This window comes from Macaca nemestrina, chromosome 4, assembly GCF_043159975.1.
Source record: "Macaca nemestrina isolate mMacNem1 chromosome 4, mMacNem.hap1, whole genome shotgun sequence".
NCBI lineage: Eukaryota > Metazoa > Chordata > Mammalia > Primates > Cercopithecidae > Macaca > Macaca nemestrina.
The window spans coordinates 101,159,694-101,179,294 of record NC_092128.1 but is presented as its reverse complement, the minus strand read 5'-3'; the positions used below and the strand labels follow the sequence as shown (position 1 = coordinate 101,179,294).

General features: G+C 51.5%; 1 protein-coding gene across 4 annotated transcripts in view; it reads left to right on the top strand.

Annotated features, from left to right (window-relative positions):
• Positions 1-9,782, top strand: part of LOC105475813 (corticotropin releasing hormone receptor 2) — a 49,079-nt gene extending 39,297 nt beyond the window's left edge. For 2 of the 4 annotated variants that reach the window (XM_011731329.2, XM_011731328.2), the window contains exons 8-12: positions 907-979; positions 5,741-5,826; positions 6,041-6,176; positions 6,659-6,700; positions 8,109-9,782. In XM_011731329.2, the coding sequence (XP_011729631.2) occupies positions 907-979; positions 5,741-5,826; positions 6,041-6,176; positions 6,659-6,700; positions 8,109-8,249 (478 nt within the window). In that variant the 3' untranslated portion in view covers positions 8,250-9,782. The remainder of the gene's footprint in view (positions 1-906; positions 980-5,740; positions 5,827-6,040; positions 6,177-6,658; positions 6,701-8,108) is intronic. The other 2 variants (XM_024790913.2, XM_024790912.2) reach the window with 1 other exon arrangement.
• The last annotated feature ends 9,819 nt before the right edge of the window (positions 9,783-19,601 follow it).

The window sequence follows — 19,601 nt, the reverse complement described above, 5'->3', positions numbered from 1 at the left end:
AGGGGTCTGTCTCAGAGCCTAGAGAGAGCAGAGGGGATCTGTCCTCAGAGTGGGGACAAGAATGGGGCAGAGTTCCAGGAACTCAACATTAGGAAGAGCTTGTAAGAGTAAAAGCTGCCCAAGAAGAAGAGGGCCGCCTTGGTAGGTGGTGAGCTTCCTGTCAAAGGAGGGGCCCAAGCAGAGACCAGAAACTGTGGAAGACAGGGAGAATCCTATCTGCGGCAGGTCTGCACTGGATGACCTCCAAGATTTCAGAGGGCTGAATTCCCCAAAGTTGATGGCCCCTCCCTGTGGTCCAGTAGTTGCTGGCCGACCCAGACCCTAAAGCCTTTCTCCTGACCAGCATCCCCAGAGAATGAACTAAGCCTCTGGCAGCCAGTGAGGCCAGCAGACAGCAGCTCCCTTCACTGGGTGAACAAGTGTTGGCGCAAACACACAAAATCCCAGGCTGGAGGTAGGAAGACTCCACTTCCACATCTGCTGCTTTGTGTGGCCGAGTGAGTGCCTGGCACACAGAACAGCGGGTTTCAAGCAATATGGGAACAGGTGGCCTAACGCAATTGGCCGTGGACCAGCAAGGGGGAGCCCAGCTCTCCCTGTGCCTCCTGCATGCCCAGTCCTGTGCCTAGCAGGCTGCAATGGGGCAGGCGAGAGAGGAGGAGCAAGAGACCCATGGCCTGTCCTCAGTCTGGCTGGGGAGATTAGACCCACCGTGTAGAGCAAAAGACAGCCTGGGTGGGTGAGGGTGGTCAGTGGAGCTGGTATTTCCACCAGGGCTTTCTGGGAAGGGTCAGTCCTGGAGGCTAGGTCTCAGGAAGGGTAAAGCTGGAGGACCCTGGGCCCAAGTCTGGGGGATTCCCTCAGTTCCAGCTCAGCAGGCCCCCTAAAGCCACCCCATCTTCACAGGTGCTGGTTTGGCAAGGAGCCCGGTGACCTGGTGGACTACATCTACCAAGGCCCTATCATTCTCGTGCTCCTGGTAGGTCCTCAGTGGTGGCTGGGATGGGGCTGGGTGACAGGAGGACAGCGGAGGGTCCACCCAGGCAGAGACAGTGGCAAAGATGTGGCATGGGTAGCCCTGCGCACCAACTCTATATGCCACCCCATACCCTGTCTGTGCCACCCTATGCCCCAGCACCACCCAGCCTTCCCTTCCTCACGCTCGATGCCCTGGCGCAGCCCCGCACCACACTGGTGACCTCAGGGCTCTTTCTCTGGGAGGAGAAAGGATCTAATGGGTAGACTTCCTGTGCCCTCCTGGTCTGACACCGTACAATGCTGAGACAGCCAGGTGAGCAGGCAGCTGGTGACAACAGAAGAGTGTGCGGACTTCTGTTCATTCCAGACCTACGTTCCCCTCGGCACCCAGCGACCCTCTCTGGGTCCAGCCCACCGCCCCCAGCCTGGAGTGGAGAATACTGGGATGAAGCATAATGAGCAATTGTTCCTTGTCCAGCTCCCCGCCCTTTGCCAAATGTATTTGCATCTAAGGTATAATTGCCACACATCTTTAATCCACAAAGAGCTTTAATTAAGGGAGAGTTTAAGTAGAGGCTGCATTCTGCAAAAGGAACCCATTATATATCATACCTTTAAAAAAAAAAAAAAGAGAGAGAGAGAGAAAGAAAGAAAGAAAGAAAGACATACATAAAAGCCCCGTAAGAAATTGGCATTTACGTAAGACTTATTTCAGGCTCAGTAATTTCAGGCTCCTGTATGTACCGGCTTCCTTAAAGGGCCACAGTTCCTTCTGGGAGACTCAGCGAGAGTGCCATCTCCTCCTGCACACAGAAGGTGCCTGGTGGGGCTTTCTTTTGTCTACCTTGGAGACAATTATTATGTATCTCTTTTATTTTCTTACTCTCCTTTTTCTGTGACTTTGGGTTTCATTTGACCTCCATCTTTGGAGTGTCCTTGATATATGCGAACTGATGACGACTAGGAAGTTTTTTCACCCACTGCTGGAAATTCCACTGTCAGGGCTTGTTTCACTTCAGAGGCAGAAACCAGGTTTTGTCAGCAGCTAGTAGGATTGTCCTTGGACTCCCAGCTGCGGTGAGTCACTCACCCCTCAGTGTGAACAGAAACCCCATGAGATCCATTTCTTCCCAACCAGCTGCCAAGGGCCATCCTGGAGGAATAAGGCTTTTGATGAGCTTAGGATGGAGCCAAGGAAGGCTGGCCTGGATGGGGGACCAATGGTGGCAGAGAGTGAGCCCCAGCTGTAAAGATGTTGGACAGGTGGTGAGGAAATGCCAAGAGAAAAGGAGGCGAGGAATGCAAGAGCTCAGTGTCAAGACCCAGCTCCCTTCCAGACCCCTTCTTTGGCTCCACCCCGGCGTCTGTGCTCATAAGCCCTTTCCTTCTTTCCTTTGGGCCCAGCTCTTTGCATCAACAGGGGCTTCCAGATTCCAAGCTGAGCCCTTCCAGAAGCTCTACATTATTTCCAACTCTTGCACGCTCAAGTCTTAAAAGAAGTAGGGTTATGCTCTCCATTTTACAGATGAAGAAGCCGAGAGAGATGAATTGGCTTGCCCAAGGTCACCACTAATAGCTAGCACAGCTGAGGCTCAAAGACAGGTCTCCTGCTTTGTCCCCACCATCTGCCTGCTGTCCTCAAGGTTGGACACGTGCTTGGTGTTCCTGCCATCCTTACACTCCCCAGCAGTTCACAGCTGCATTTCTGCTGCTAAGAGATACTCACTTATTTCTGGTTCTGAGAAGTGAATCAGGTGGTTGAGCTTGCAGGAAGCCTGACTTCTTGCTGGTGTTATCACTGTTGGGGTCATGGGAAAGGATTGGCAGTCACTAGGCCAGACAGAGGTCTTAGTGCTCTCTGTGAGTATTGTGCTAATCTTCTAAGGCAGGCTCTGTGGTTAGCCCCCTTGTGGGTAGACAAGGCAGCAGGAACTCATGAGGTTAAGCAACTTGCCCAAGGCCACACAACTGCAAACTGGAACAGTCAAAATTTGAGCCATGAGACTAGGACTTGGTGCTTCAGTTCATGTGTGGGCAGGGCGGGGGGAGCTTATCTTCAGTTCTTAGCCCATCCTCCATTTCTCCAGGCCTTTCTGACACCTTAGGAAAGGTGTCATCTCCCCCACCCCAACCCCTCCAGGCCCCCAGCTAGGCCACAAGCCCTCTGCAAGCAGGGGCTCCGACTGCCTGTCCACTTCCCCATCGCTGATGCCTGGCTCAGAGGCTGACACGTGGTCCATTGATTCATTGAATGAATGAACAATTAAATAAAACCAGAAACAGGCTGAACAAGGGCAGGGTACAATAGACAGTTCTTACTAAAGAACTGGAGTGTGTTTTTAGGGGGAGGTGGAGTTCAAGAATGGAAAGTTGGAGAGCTCAGTGTGGGCAGGTGACCAGAAGGCTCCCTGGAGAGAGAGGAAGGTGCCTGTGGTGGTGTGAAGTGGGAGGCTGGGAAACAGGCTCAAAGGAAAGAAGGATTTTCAGGTTACATAGACCCAAGCTGAGATGAGTGGGGCCACATAACTAAATGCCTGCCAAGTGTAAGGATGGGGACAAGGCCTTGTCTCCCAGATGCTCCACACTCGACCCTGTCCCTGACCTTGCCTCAGCACAAGAAACAGGGCCCTATAGCCAAGAGGTGCTCAAGAACCACTTGTTTACTGAATAGATGGATGGGTAGATGGGTAAAATAGTGGTTGGACAATTGAATAAATTTGTTGCTAGGTAGATGGATGGATAGATGGATGGGCCAGTGGATGGGCAGATAAAACAGTAGATGGATAACTGAATGGATTGGTTATTGGGTAGGTGGATGAATGGGAAGATGGATGGGTGCGTGGATGGATAGATAAAAGAGTAGGTGGATAATTGAATGAATTGGTTGTTGGCTAGGTGGATGGATGGAAGGAAGGAAGGAAGGAACGATGGATAGATGGATGGATGGATGGATGGATGGATGGATGGATGGATGGATGGATGGATGGATGGACGGACGGATGGATGGACGGACGGATGGATGGATGGATGGTTGGATAAAAGTAGGTGGGTAATTGAATGAATTGGTTGGTAGGTAAGTGGATGGATGGATGGATGGATGAATAAAAATGGGTGGATAATTGAACTGATTAGTGGGTTGATGGATGTCCAAAGATTAATACTAAATTCAAGAAAATGTGGCAGAAACGAGAGTATGTTTTGATTCCAACAGTTTCTACTCTCAGGGAAGTCAGGAAGAATCAGAAAAGGTCAAATACTTTGCATTACTTGTATGAGAAAATTAGGATTCACTTATATGTTAAGGTGACTTGTGTCTCATGATCCAGGGGAATATGCTGGAGACCCAGGAGCTGGAAATTAGGTGAGCCTTAGGAGAAAGCTGGGGGTATCAGGTCATGGCAGCCCTGCTGAAGGCTTTCCACCCCAGCCTTCCCTTGGACCCCCCAGGCCATACCACTATGTGGTAAGAGAGCAGCAGACAGTAGCTGAGGTGGGGTGTGAGCTCTCCCTGCCCCTAGGGCTACCCGAAAGCTTGTGGGGAGCATCCAGAGGCTACAGGGTTGACAGTTTCAGGATATCTGCCTGGATCCTGTGTCCCTCCTCTCCCAGCCAGGATTCAGAACTTGGGAGGGTTAGAAGGGCCCAGCCCAAGCTTAAGAACCAATGGATTTTCTAGACAGATCCTCAGAGGGGGGTGTGTGTGTGTGTGAGTGGGTGTGCACACACGAGCCAGCAGACACCCGTGGACTAACATGTGTCTCCTTCTGGCCCATGAGCACTTTGTCAGGAAACAGCTCCACTGTGTCAGGCCGACACACACTCCCTTGCCTGCCTACCTACGCTCGGAGGCAGGTGAAAAGAAACACAGATGTGCCTGGGCCCCAGATCCACGCTCACGCATGCACACGCTCTGTGAGGCAAACCCACTTGCACAAGGGCTTAAAGGATAGACCCACAGACCCACATCGCAGCTCCCAGGGGACAACACAGTCACAGTCACAGCTGACACAGATGAACAGACACTCGCAGGCCCACGGGGACCCACACCCAGCAGGGAGCGACTGGGGAGCCACACAGGCCAGTTCCAGGTCCAGGGGCTGGGTGGGGAGGCTCTGGTGCTAAGGGAAAACTCAGAATGAAGATAAATGAGGCCCTTCCTGGGGCCTCAGAGCCAGCCCTGCAGCCCATCCATCTTCCCTGTCTAGGGTGCCTACGAAGACTCTGGAGTTCCTGGGCACAGGGGGATGCTGGCAGATTAATCACTCATTCAGCAACTGAGTTCTTAATCCCTCCATCTGGCCTTGTCTGCCCCACCAGGGCAGTGCTGTGCTCAGTCAGAAGGACCTCAGGCCCACCTAGAGCCAGTGACAGTGCAAGGGACTTGGAGAGCCCCTCAGTCAACAAGTAGGAACAGAGACAGGAAGGGGCTTCCGTAGGGTCCCTATGCGGGGGAGAGGGTTGGGGCTTTCTGAGCCTCAGAGGGCACGTCCCGTGCTCTCGGTCACGACCCACAGAGGCTGCCGCCTTTCCTCCTCAAGCCCGAGCTGGAGACGCAGGCCCTGGAAAATGGGCTGTCTCCCCATCCTGGTGAGGGAGGAGCACAGGCCTTGGGATGCTGGCAGGTGCTAGGGGGACAGGTAGGATAGGTGTGTACATGGGACGTGGGTTTCCAGGGGGCTGCAGGGAAGGGGGCTGCCTCTCAGCTCATCTCAAACACGTGCTCCTTGCTTTTCCCTCTTTCCCATGCCCGCCCTCCCTCCAGATCAATTTCATATTTCTGTTCAACATCGTCAGGATCCTAATGACAAAGTTACGCGCGTCCACCACATCCGAGACAATCCAGTACAGGTATGTGAGGGGGTGCCTTGACCCCGCAGTGGGGAGAGGATGAGGTCATCGGGCTGTCCCCCTGCTTCATGGCAGAGCCCTCTGCTCCAGGCCTCACCCAGGGAGCTCACTCAAGCTCCCGGAAGAAACACAGCCACAGTGTCTCCTGCCATCCCACCGGGTGAGGCCCTGTCTGCCACATGGGCTCAGACCTGTGTCCACCTCTTGCCCCCAGGAAGGCGGTGAAGGCCACCCTGGTGCTCCTGCCCCTCCTGGGCATCACCTACATGCTCTTCTTTGTCAATCCCGGGGAGGACGACCTGTCGCAGATCGTGTTCATCTATTTCAACTCCTTTCTGCAGTCGTTCCAGGTGGGGCCCATGACCAGATGGGGCCCCCACAGTGAGCTTTCCTGAGGCTGCTCTGGCAGCCATGCCCTCATTAAGATGGTCCCACGGGACTGGCACATCCGTGGCTCAGTTACATCCACAGAGTTAGAAGCCTGTACACGCTCAGCCTGAGCCTGGCCCGTCATCCCCACGCAGCCTACATCTGGGTCCTACCAGCCTGCACCTACTGTCCCAGCACCTGTTCTGAGGATGCAGGCAGCCCGGCCAAATGCCCTGGGACAGGTCACATGATATTGAGGAGACTGGAGTCTGCCTGGCTCCAGGCCTGTGACCACTGCTCACTCACAGCGGACCGTGGAAGGCTAGGACCCCACCCAGCTCAGACTCCAGGGGTTCCTGGGTCAGAGCCTTCCCCCCACCATCCTGTCCCCAATGCCACCCCTCCAGGCAGAGCAGTTCTGCAGGCAGGTCACTGATCACTCCCTTCTTTCCTTCCTCTCCAGGGTTTCTTCGTGTCTGTCTTCTACTGCTTCTTCAATGGAGAGGTATGAGGCCAGGTCTGCGGGGGCGCCTGGGATATCCAGGTCCTCAGATCCCACTCCAGCCTTGCAGGAGTCCCAGGGAGGGGAAGGCTTGAGATACCACCTGGCTTTAGGGGAACAGGAATCCTCCTTGCAGGGGCTGGAGCCAGTTTAGAAGGTCAACTATGCAGCCCCGAAATAACATGCCAGTGCTCCACACATGCACTCAGAGAGCTGGATGAGCAGGGAATCCCAGGCCGCAGGGCCTCATGGAAGAGAGAAGCCAGAGCAAAGGCAGTGACAGGAGGAAGCTTCCAGAAAGAGATGTGTATCATGCAATCATGTCTGTATGGACTCAGGGAGCAGAAGAGAGACCAGCACATTCCCCCCTACCTGCCACAGAAAAGCCCACACAGCGAGAGCAGGCTCTGGGGAGTCAGGCGGCCGTGAAGCTTGGCACCAACCTTGAGGCCCAGAGCCCCAGTGCAGCTGACGCAGGGGAGAAGCGTACTGGCACCTGGGCTGGGGTGAATGAGAACATACAGCAAAGACGAAACACAGCCCCCGGGGCCCGGGAGCTTCTGAACACTCCAGAGGAATGCACTTGCCTGTCTTGGCGCAGGGCACTGGCAAGGTGTCTCTGCAGACCTGTGTCTCTGTGGATGAAAGCACATTCCACTTGCAAAGTCCATCAGTAGAGGCGGGTCCTGTGATCTGGATGAGAAGAAGAGAGGGGGCCAGTAAGGCAAACAAACAAAGGATGTTTATGGAGCATTTATTCTGTTCGAACCATGTACAAGCTAGGATGTGAGGGACACCATCCAATTTCTAGAAAAATTCTTCAATTGCCAAACAAATGAAGCTTAAATGGCCCTGGGTACAGCCAAGTTTAGAAATGACCAGGACAGAGAGCTTTCCTTTTCAGGCATTAAACACCATGGTTAGTCAGGCAGGGGAGTCTAGCAGGAGCTAGAGAAGGTGAGGGCTGCAGAGGGGACGGTCTCCGGGAGGGAGGAAGAGGCGCTCCAGGTGTGAGCTGGACGCACACCACCAATGCCCTGCAGGAGCAGGGGCCCAAGAAGGCTGAGGGGGCCAAGTCTCCAAGCTGCGCTCTCTGGTCCCAAGATGCTAATTTTGAGGTGGAAGAGTGAGTCAGGGAAGGGAAGGCAGTGTGTCCAGAGGAAACTGGATGATCTGGGAGGACAGTGTGGATTAAAGGAGGTGTGGCGTCAGGCCTCTCCAGGAGAAGGATAAGGAAGGGGCCCCTGGAGAGAGGCAACAGGGTCAGAGAAGGACCTCGGTTTTGGAAGCAGACAATTCCTTGGCATGAGGGTGGCAGTCGACCCATGAGAGCAGAGAGCATGGAAGGAAACTGTCCCAGAAGCCCAGGGTTGGTCCCTGGGAGCCGGCTGAGCCTCTGCCTTCTCCACAGGTGCGCTCGGCTGTGAGGAAGAGGTGGCACCGCTGGCAGGACCATCACTCCCTTCGAGTCCCCGTGGCCCGGGCCATGTCCATCCCTACATCACCCACACGGATCAGCTTCCACAGCATCAAGCAGACGGCCGCCGTGTGACCCCTCGGTCGCCCACCTACGCAGTTCCCCCGTCCTTCACTTTCTTCCTCTGGGTTCTCCTTACTGGGCAGGCTCTGGTGGGGCAGGAAATGGGAGGGGAGAGACCAGCTCTCCAGCTTGGCAGGAAAGAAGGGGTGCGGCAGCCAAGGGGGACTCCAAGGGACAGGGACCAGTGGGGGCCGCCAGGTTCAGTGCGAGAGGGAGCAGAGGGAATTCACAGGACCCCCTGAGAAGAGCCGGTCAAATGTCTGCAGGCATTTGCCCATCCCAGCCTCTCTGGCCAGAGCCTCACTGTAGAGAGGGAACTGAGGCCCAGAGCAGAGAAGGGCCTGTCCAACACACACAGCTATTTATAGTGGCAGACACGGGGCTCCCCTGCTCTACTTACGGTGCCAGCAGTCAGGTGACGGTGTGGCCCTGCGCCAGCCCTTGGCCTCCACACTCGGTGGTGCCCCTGCAGCTGGGTGGGGTATGCCAACTGGAGCAAAGGATCAGTTTGGCTGCCTTATCCCAGGCGCTGTCACCTAGAGAGGCTCACTTGTGCCCCACCTTTGTTCCTCTGTCCCCTCCCCAGCCATCCTCCCGCCTCAGGGGCTCCATGAAGGATGCGGGCTTCCAGGCCTGGCTTCCTCTCTTGGGAGACCCCTTCTCTGCCTATTCCACAGATGAGGGAATCGAGGAAGACGCCATCAGGGCAGCCACATTCTTAGGTCAACCAGTTGCATCGTGCAGGGCAAAACGAGGAGCAGAGGCGTGGAGGATGGAGGCATGGGATGGGAATAGCGGAAACCAACTATGTCTTCGGTGATTGAAACTCACACCCCATTGCCCTTCACCCTCCAGCCTCCCCTTCAGAAACATCTCTGCTCTCTGTGAAATAAACCATGCCTCTTGGAAATGGCCTCCCCTCAGGTCAAGTCACCCAGGCATCCAAAGAGTGGTGTGGGCCAAGGATTGTGGCTGGGTCTGAGGGGCCACATCCATCTTCCTTAGTGGACTCGGGCCCTGGCCTCAGGCCAGTTCTGTCTCTCTCTGACCTCTGGTAGGTTTGGAGTCTTTATAGTCAAAGCACCTGCAGGCAGGTCTGTCCCTTATCACTCCAACCAGGCTGATACCTGGCCCCAGCCCCCAAACAAGGGCAGTTTGGTTCAGCCTGGAGGAGGTGTGCAGCTCATCCAGCAAGCCAGGGCCTGTCCCAAAGGCCAAGGCTCTGGAATTTGGTGGGAAGGGTAGACAAGGCCCCTCAGTCGACCACCGGGGCAGCTTCCGGGCTTGGCTTCCGTCCCTATGTCCCTGCAGCGGAGCCACAGGAGTCAGGGAGGGAGAAGCATCAGGCCATTGCTTCTAAAAGGAACCAATGCTCTAGGTACCCCTACAAAAATAAATTTTGAAAAATCATGTATTCCATCTTGCACATTTTTAAGTTGACATGTAGTATTTTTTACTTAAGCTTTAAAACCTTCAAAGGTGTGATTTCTATCATTTTGTAAATATTTACATCTTTAAATAAAACTGCTGCAACACTTTAAAATATATCAAATGAATTCTGAACACCACAGTGATTTAACACCCACCCTCATCTATTTTAAAAACACCTGACCCAGCTCTTCTTCTTCCTTTTTTTTTTGAGACAGGGTCTCACTCTGTCACCCAGGCTAGGGTGCAGTGGCAAGATCTCAGCTCACTGCAACCTCCGCTTCCCGGGCTCAGGTGATCTTCCCAACTCAGCCTCCCGAATAGCTGGGACTATAGGCATGCACCACCATGCTGGGCTAATTTTTGTATTTTTTTGGTAGAGACAGGGTCTCATCATGTTGCTGAGGCTGGCCAGCTCAGATTTAATTGTAGGAAATGTGACTTTGTTTCCTTCCTCTTTAATGTGTAGCTTCATTCCATGGCCCTATAGAATTTTACACTAATGCATTACTTTTATGGCTCAAAGTGTTTTATTGCTCACTTTGTCATACTTCTCTGCCACACAATATATGTATGAATTAAAATTAAGATATTTCATTTTCTATGACCAAAGGTTCAAGGGTTTTTACAATAATCTTCTGGGTTGAATTATTACAATTATTTTTTGATATAAAATATAGTAAACCGCTGATTAAAACAACATAGATACCTAAAGTTTTTATAAGTAACTAGTTAAACCTAAAGAGGAAAATGTATTGAAAACACAGCTTAATGAAATGGATAGGAAGTTAATGGCTCATGAATCTCTAGGTGAATATTTATTGCTAGAATAAATCGGGACTCAGCATCAATTATTTTCCTTTTTAACCGTTTATAGTGGGCTGTGCTGAGAAGCCTTTTCAATTCAGGAGATGATCTGGCACTGCCAGTCAGTTCTCTATCCTCCTGCTGAGATGTACAGTCAAAACTGCACAGTGGTCTACCACCAAAATGACCTATCAGCTGGCTGTTTAATTAAGTGTCCTTTCAATTTGGCTGGAAAAGATGAACTGAACATTATCTGACTTGCAGTAGGCTTTGGGTACCCATGTCATCAGCTCATTCCGTTTCTCACCACCAGCTGTGCGGGAGTGCACTGCAGGTTAAGTGTGAGCCCTGCTTCTCTTGTCAAGAGGGCAGGGAGGTTGGGGCGCCCTGATTTTATTTTCTCAAGTGACAGAACTCAGAACTCAGGGTATCTTAGAAAGTCTTACTGCATACCCAGCGGCAGCTTGATGGCCGCATCCGTTAGCATCATCGGGGCTCTTGTAGAGCAAGGAGCTGCAAATGGCTTGGCCCCCAAGAGGCCACTTGGAGATTTCTGTGGCCAGATGAGGCTGTGAGCAGGTGCTTATCGGAGCAGACACTGCAGAACCTGGCACCAAGTCCCAGGTATTCATCACTGCTTCTTAATACAGCCCCCGGCTCATTATGCCAATTGTCCTTTGCTCCCTGGAGGGACCAAGGGCCTGTGATCCCTGCTGGGAGTCCAAGTCTGCCAAGGCCAACACCGAGAAAAGCATCAAAGTTGCTAACCTTTGTTCAGCAGGCACTTCGATAAGCTCTCTCTCCAGTTCAGAGGAGGCTCCTCCTTGGTCCCACCCCAGCCCTGAATCCCTCATTACTCAGTCTCCTGGTTATGGCTCCCACTGAGCTCTGCCCTTAAAATGCCAACAGAGCCATTAGGCCATCTCTCTGGGTCCCTACTTGTTAAGCTCGTTAGGCACCTGTTCCTCAAGCCAAGCCAGTCCTCATTAGCATCTGCTCCGGCGCTGGCAGCACCTCGTGGAGCCGGCCTTCCTGGAAAGTGGCCTCATTAGCAGACTCTCCTTCTCCAAAGCAGGGAAGTTCCAGCACCCAGATCCTGGGGGCTCTTAGGGCCCCTGTTTAACCCTTTCACCCACCCTGATTTACACAACTGGGGAAGACCTGAGCCAGCTGCAGGTCCTCACACAAGCCTCTTGGCCCCACTCCAAGAGAGAGGAACAGGCTCTGTCCTGACCCCAGCACAGCTCCAAGTCCCTGGGTCATCATCAAAGTGAGGCTGGAAAGTACCTGCTGAGGTAGAAGCTGGTAAATGACACACGGCAGCAGGAGTGGTGGGTGGTGGAGCATCTGTGGGGCAGGAGGTGAATGGCAGGGATGGCATTTCTCTCCCGGGTCCCCTGCTGGGAGGACCCATGGTGGAGGTGCTACCCGAGGGCCTGAAGCCTCAAGACCTGCGGGGGATGGCACTCACAGAAAGTCCCTCCAACGTACAGACTTTCCTAGAGACGGAGGCCAACAGTCCCGTGGCCACAGAGAGGGAGGCCCAGATGGAAATGACACAGGGGCAGGAACACAGAGAGACTTATAGGAACACACACAGAGACCCAGAGAGGGAGGCACACGCACCTTCCTCCATCATTCCCCATTCACAGAATACCAGGATGTGCCAGGTATGGAAGTAACAGAAAGACAAAGTTCCTGTTTCAAGAAACTCAAAATCTGGTTGAGAACAGCACAAGGAAAAGGCAGGCAAAAGACACATTGGCTCCCGCAGCCTGCGCCTGTCCTCAGCCCCCTGCCCTGTCCATCTCCTAGCCCACGCCCACAGTGGCCCCAAGCCAGCTGGCTTCTAGGCATGAGGACCTCAGCTGCCCTCCCCACTTCTTTCCCCTTCACCCCCATGCAGGCCCGGACTTCCGGATGCCCCAGAAACAGAATAGGGAAAGAAAGCCCAGCTGTGCCGCTTGTGCTTTCCCCAGCATCTTCAGAGGGCCTGGGCAGGTGGGGGATGTGTGCTGATGCAGCTGGATGGGAAGGGGGCTGTCCTACGAGGGAAAGGTGAAGACTAGAAAATGGCACGCTCAGGAGAACAAAGTATCCCCCGCACATGTCATGGGACATGGGGGCAGGCCTGGGGATGGGAGGCCCAAGGGGAGTTCTTTCCTAGAGTGACATTTCAGCCAGGGTCGGGGAGGGCTTGGCGGTAAACAGCTGTCCCTCAGGTGGAACCAGTGGTGGGGGTGGCCGAGAGCGTAGGAGGGACTTGAAGCAGGGGGACCCCTTCAGCCAGGGAGCCCGGCCCGCTGTTCTGAGAGCACACCTGGAAGCAACCAGGTGGCATGTTGCACAGCAGGCTTCAGGAGTCGTGCTTGGTGGGGTCTAGGAATCCACACGCTTCACAAGCCCCCGGGTGATTCTTACAGCAGGGGTGTGGGCCAGCAAAAAAAGACACATCCCTTGTTTCTTCTTTCCAACACACACACATGTGCTATAGAAAGTGACAGCGACGCCGGGCGCGGTGGCTCATGCCTGTAATCCCAGCACTTTGGGAGGCCGTGGTGGGCAGATCACCTGAGGTCAGGAGTTCGAGACCAGCCTGATCAACATGGTAAAACCCCCATATCTACTACAAATACAAAAATTAGCCAGGTGTGGTGGCACGTGTCTGTAATCCCAGGTATTTGGGAGGCTGAGGCAAGAGAATCGCTTGAACCCGGGAGGCGGAGGTTGCAGTGAGCTGAGATCACACCACTGCACTCCAGCCTAGGGGACAGAGTGGGGTTCGGTCTCAAAAAAAAAAAAAAAAAGGAAAAGAAAGAAAGAAAACATGTGAATCTACTCATCAATATGCCCAGGATGGCTTCCAGGCTCTGCCTTGAAGGTACCACTAATTTTCCTGAGGGGGCTGTGCCACTTAGACATGTTAATTAGCAGGAGGAATGGGCAGAGGGCATCACTGCCCTGTGTTGACTGAGTTTCTGCCAGATTTTCCTCTTAGGGATTTGTTTGTTTAGGCCTCGAGGCTCTCCCACACAGCGCTGTAGCAGGCCTCCCTCGTCACAGAACCATCACCCTGCAAATCCTATGCATTAGTCGGAAGTGTCCCCTCTGGGGGCTCCTTCAGCAGTCTCCGCAGACTCCACTGCTGGGCTGGTCATTCCAGGGGGCATGTGCTGTTTCTTAGGCCCGCAGCAAGAGTTCTGCACTCAAGAGAAACCCTAGAAACATTCATTAAATAAACCAGCCTTTCCTATTTGTTCCACCCAGAGCTGGTTAACCTACAAGAATGACCAAAGGCACAAAGAAGTCCCAGAGATCTGTTGGCTTTGCACAGTGGGAGAAATCTGTCTGTGGCTCCATACCCTAACCTTACTAGAGCCCAGAGGCCAGTCCCAGACAGAGGGCATCACCTCTTCTCTACTGCACATGAGTGACAGCAGATGGGAGCGGGAGGGCCTCCGTCACACCCTGCAGACTCTCCTGCAGTTGTCTCCAGATTAACCTCACCCCAAGGGGCCCCAGGCCTCAATGGCTCTCGACTTCCCACTGGCAGAGGACGCAGGCTGCCCTTCAGCAGTTCCGCAGTTCCCTAAGCTGGGATGAGACATGGTTTGCCCCCGTTAGTCCAGGATGATTCCTGTGACCTGGTGTAATTAATAGCATACCTTTCACTCTCATGAGTCCTAGTCTGGACAATAAATTATATGATCACTCTACTTAAACCCCACATTTGTCTGTGTACACAGCAGGGTCCACAGACGCTGCTTGGATAAATGAATGATGAAAGCCAGATCCATAGGAAATTCTGAACGTTAGCTACTGCGCTTTGGAAAGGAGAACCTGAGTAGAAGGGATTTTCCGAGGTGACGTCCTGAGTTCCGTCTCAGTGTCTGCTTGGTGGACAAGTGATTGAGCAGGGGCAAGTAGGAGCTAATGATTCCAGTTTCAGAAAAAAACTGTCCTTCAGCTTCTGCTGTGAATACGACAAAGTAATTAATTGTGCTTCTTAATTAGCTCTGTAGAGCACCACATAAGGCCCCCTCTAGCTCTCTAAGGCCCAATCAAAATAAACAATAAAGCATCACGAACCCCACAGAGGCCCTTCCACCCAGGAAGGTGGAGAAATCCTAAAACTCATTATTTCTTCCTTCAATCCCAGTTCTAGTCTGGTGTTCTCTGGCGAAGGCCAGTGGGGGGCCCATGAGCCATCGTGCAGCCACCTCTTTTCCCTGTGCTTCCTGCTTGGCCCAAATGCTGTACCTGCAATTACAAGGGAATCCATACTCCCTCTGGCCATTCAGGGACTTTCCACATGTGCTCCATGGAGGCCCCCAATTCCTAAACAAATTAACACCCCAGCCTGGTGTCTCCAGATCCATCTCATCCTTCAGTTTGAAAGATTCTGGGCCACCCACCCCCCTTCATTGCAGACTTGAATGTGAAGATCTTTGCATCTGAAGAAATGAGGTGCCAATGCTGGTGGGGTTCCCCATAAAGGAGCTCCATCTGGAAAGAGGCCCCCAGGACCTGCAATCAGACCTGGACTTCATTTGGGCAGCTGACCCCCTGGAGACGGGATAGATCCATTCCCCTAGAAAAACACAGATGGGTATAAATAGAGCATGACATCTCTACAGAAATCCTTGAAGGAACTACAGACCCAAGTTTATAAGCCCCTAACATCAAGATAAAATTAAAACACTCTAATTTGGCTAGCAAGAATTCCCTAAGTTGGTGGTGCTCAGGCCTGGCTGTGTTTTAGATGCCCCACCCCAGGCCCCCTGAAACACATGTTGGGAGGCATGGACCCACATGTGAGCAGGCTGCAGGAGTGCTCACAGGGCCCTGCGCTCGCCGTGACTCCCACGGGACCCACCTCCCCACTGCATGGGGCGACGTCACCTTTCGGGGCCCAGGGCCAAGCCTCCTCAGTGGCCACTCTCGCCGTATGTGAGGTTAGACCTCACCGTCAGGTCGTGAAGGGTTCGAAGGCAGGGCCACATCTGGTCCAACCCCGAATTGCCAATACCAGTTACCCAGTGTTACTGTTCCTTTCAGGATGCCTCAACCAGCCCAGGAACTCTTGTCTCTAAAAGACCTTAAAGTCTCACAGTTTCTCTGCATGGAACCTCTTCTCAGAGTCCACCAGTGTTATAAAGATTTTTAAATTTACTTTTATTTTAGTGATAATCTTTAAAAATGCTTACCAGTTACCTCTCTTGCAGTGTCAAATGGAAGATGGTCTTACAGTAAGTATACAACATTAGCTAAAATTTCTCAAAATGGGGACTCCTGGTGTACTACAGAGGCTTTGGAGGTCTTGTTTCCTTTAAAAAGGGCACCACTTCTACTAAGTTTGGAAACCTGCCTTCGTGCCCGAGCATTCAGTGGCTGCAGGCCTTTTGCAGAGTACAGACCTGGGGCTTGAGCCAAGGGGTGAGTTGAGTGTGAGAGTAGCCATTTCTAAGTAAGCCAATTTTTATACCAAAATACGGAATGTAGAGCTGCCCTGCAGGGAAAGATTCATTCGTTCATTAAGTCATTCATATATTTACTGAGGACTTACTAAGTGCTAGGCACTTCCCCAGGCACTGAGGATACAGCCAAGAACGAAACAGACCCAAATCCTTGTCCTCGTGGAACTTTCATTCTAATGGGGAGACCAAAAATTAAACAAAATAAAAAAGTAAAATACTTTTAAAGTGTTTAGTGCTCAAGAGGAAAAAGAAAACAAGGAAGGTGATTATGAAAGGGATGTGTCTGAATGTGGGGGTTGTGGGGGGGATGCAGAGCATGTTGAAACTTCAGATGAAGCAGCTGAGGAAGGCCTGAAGCGACTACTGAATGACATCCAGAGATGAGGGAGTGGTTGTGGGAACCTCATCTTTGGAGGAAGCACTGCGGGCAGGCAGAATATCACTGAGTACTAAGGTCCTGTCCTGGGCATGCTGGGGTCACTGGAAAAGGGCCAGCATGGGGGGTGGTTGGCAGGGGAATGGGTGTAGATCCACATGTTATTCTTGCAGGACAAGAAAAGCTGGACTGGCAAGGTGGCTCATACCTGTAATCACAGCACTTTGGGAGGCTGAGGTGGGTGGATCACCTGAGGTCAGGAGTTCAAGACCAGCCTGGCCAACATGGTGAAACCCCATCTCTACTAAAAACACAAAAATTAGCCGGGGGCAGTGGCAGGCACCTGTAATCCTAGCTACTCGGGAGGTTGAGGCAGGAGAATTGCTTGAACCAGGGAGGCGGAGGTTGCAGTGAGCTGAAATTGCGCCACTGAGCTCCAGCCTGGGCAACAGAGCAAGACTCCATCTGAAAGAAAGAAAAGGAAAGAAAGAACAGGCCGGGCGCGGTGGCTCAAGCGTGTAATCCCAGCACTTTGGGAGGCCAAGACGGGCGGATCACAAGATCAGGAGATGGAGACCATCCTGGCTAACACGGTGAAACCCCGTCTTACTAAAAAAAAAAAATACAAAAAACTAGCCGGGCAAGGTGGCGGGCGCCTGTAGTCCCAGCTACTCGGGAGGCTGAGCCAGGAGAATGGCGTAAACCCGGGAGGCGGAGTTGCAGTGAGCTGAGATCCGGCCACTGCACTCCAGCCTGGGCGACAGAGCAAGACTCCGTCTCAAAAAAAAAAAAAAAAAAAAAAAGAACGAACGAACGAAAAAGAACGGAAAAGGAAAGAAGGAAGGAAGGAAGGGTAAAAGAAAGAAAAGGAAAGAAAGAGAGAAAGAAAAGGAGAAAGAAAGGAGAAAGAAAAGAAAAGGAAAGAGAAAGAAAGAAGAGGAAGGAAGGAAGGAAGGGAAGGGAAAGGAAAGGAAAGAAAGAGAAAGAAAGAAAGGCAAGAAAGGCCACTGAGTTCTGAGGACCAATGCAATCATTCTGGTGCCAGGTGGAAAACTGCTGATGAAGGGGCAAGGGCACGAGCAGGGAGTTCAGACAAGTCTTTTTCAATAAACCAGATGGGTGATGATGGCGGCTTGCCCCAAGCTGGTGGCCATGAAGGTGGTGAGAAGTGGCCCAATTCTGGTGGAGGTGGAGTTGACAGGCTGGACAAAAAAATGGAAAATCTGGGCTCAAATTAAAAAAAAAAATTAATAAAGACTTTCTAAAGCTTGCCAGTGGGTTTTTTTCTTTCCCACAATTTCATTGTACTTAATCTCACTGTCAATTAGTTCACGCTTAGATGCAGAACAGTGAGTTTTGAGGAGCCAAAAAAGGTTTTAACTTGCCTAAATTGTTTCAGTTAGCATAACTGCTTTTGTGCTAATTATTGGTGATTGAGTTTTAAGATCCAACCAATGCAGGCATAGGCTGGCAAATTCTATGCAGGCTCACTTTGCACTAAGTCTTGCACATTAAAAAAAGGAGGGCAGAGAGCTTTGGCTCCCAAAGAGAGAAGGGCTCTCTCTTCCCAGCATCAAGCTCCTGAAACTACCATTAGGTTCAGACACTAGAAGAGTCAGACACTAGAAGAGTCAGACACTAGAAGAGTCAGACACTAGAAGAGTCAGGACAAGAAGCCAGCTTACTTTATTTCCGGCCCAGAGCTCACAGCAGCCCTCTGCTCTTTGGCACCACCAACCTCATCCAGCAAGAATAAGGTTCCCTAAAATTCCCCGGGAAAACAGAAATCCTACTGCTCACTTTCCTACCCTCACATCTACTCCTCTAATTGTCTCACTGGAAACAATGTCCCACAAATTTATATTCTCAGAGGAAACCCCTTTTGAGAGAGCAACGGGTCCAGCCTCTTACACGGTTAGAAAGTTCACAAGGTGCCAACAGTGGTCGTGGTGTTTCTCCTAAGGGACTTAACATACCGATGTCTACCCTCAACTCATTAAATTGGTTTAAGGAGGAGCCCAGACATGAGTATTTAAAGCTCAAGTGACTTTAATGTGCAGCCAGGGTTGAGAACTACTGCCCCAACATCTTCTACTGAGGCAACAGATTTTCAAAGGTGTGTCCTTCAACATGCAAGGAAGACAGCCCATCCAGCAAGAGGGGTGCATGTCAGCAGCAAGAGTGAAGTGGCTCTTAGCCAGGAGCGTGAAGCTGCAGGCTGTGCCTCTCAGGCAACCCGTGGTGATACTCCCAAATCACATCCCAATTTCTAGAGGAGACATTCCTCCAGACATCCACACGGCCTTAACACAATTACTGCTTAGAGGCAGCTCAATAACCAAGAATTATTCAACAGGCAACAACACGTGAACGTTGAGGCACAGCAAAATTAGTCATCCACTTACTTACTGAATCTTCAACTAAATTTCACTTTGGTGTTGGCCAAATGCCACAAACACCTGCCTTAAACATTGTCAGACTATCAGCAAAGATGCCGGTGCAAGCAATGCTCTCAAAGCCTCTCCATCCTAGCCCAGCCCAAGAGATACAGGTAATCGTTTTTCTTTGGGAAAGAAGGTTCATTTCAGGGCAACTATAACCAGAGATAATTTGGGTTTACCTCTAGGGCATCCAGCCCTCTCAAGGAATAGACTCCACTGACTAAGACAGTTGCTGCTATTACCCTGCAATTACACTGGTTAAGGCAGTAGTAAATAAAGGTCTAGAATGAATGTATTTCATGTGACTTATAATGAAAACAATGATTTTGCAAGTTCTTATCACAAAGAACTTGAGATGTCTGACATCTCTAGTACCAGCTCGTGAAAACAGTAAGATCATTTCCATGTTCTTTAGACTTGGTGATGAATTTCTTTTCTAGAACACCATCTATAGTCACTATTTTGCTGTTATGAGCTGTTGAGCAACATTAAGGTGGTGGACTCCTGCAGAAGCCAGGCACTGACAGCCTCTCTAGAAGTAACTCCACGTTGCATTTGACTGAATGCCCCGAATTCCAACCTAAGTATTAAAAACCTAATTCCTGTGTTCTTACATAACAGTCCATGGAAATTAGCTAGAATCTGACCTTCCCCCATCACTATTTTTGGGAGAGGTAATAAACAGGAGTAACTTCTCCGAGATACAATGCTATTTATCTCGCTCTTGTTTAGCCCACAGTCTGGTAAATACAGGTATATAAATAAATTAAAAGGCCTCAGAGAGCATTAAGCCAGAAAGACCCATGCTTTAAATACACATTGGGCTTGAACAGAA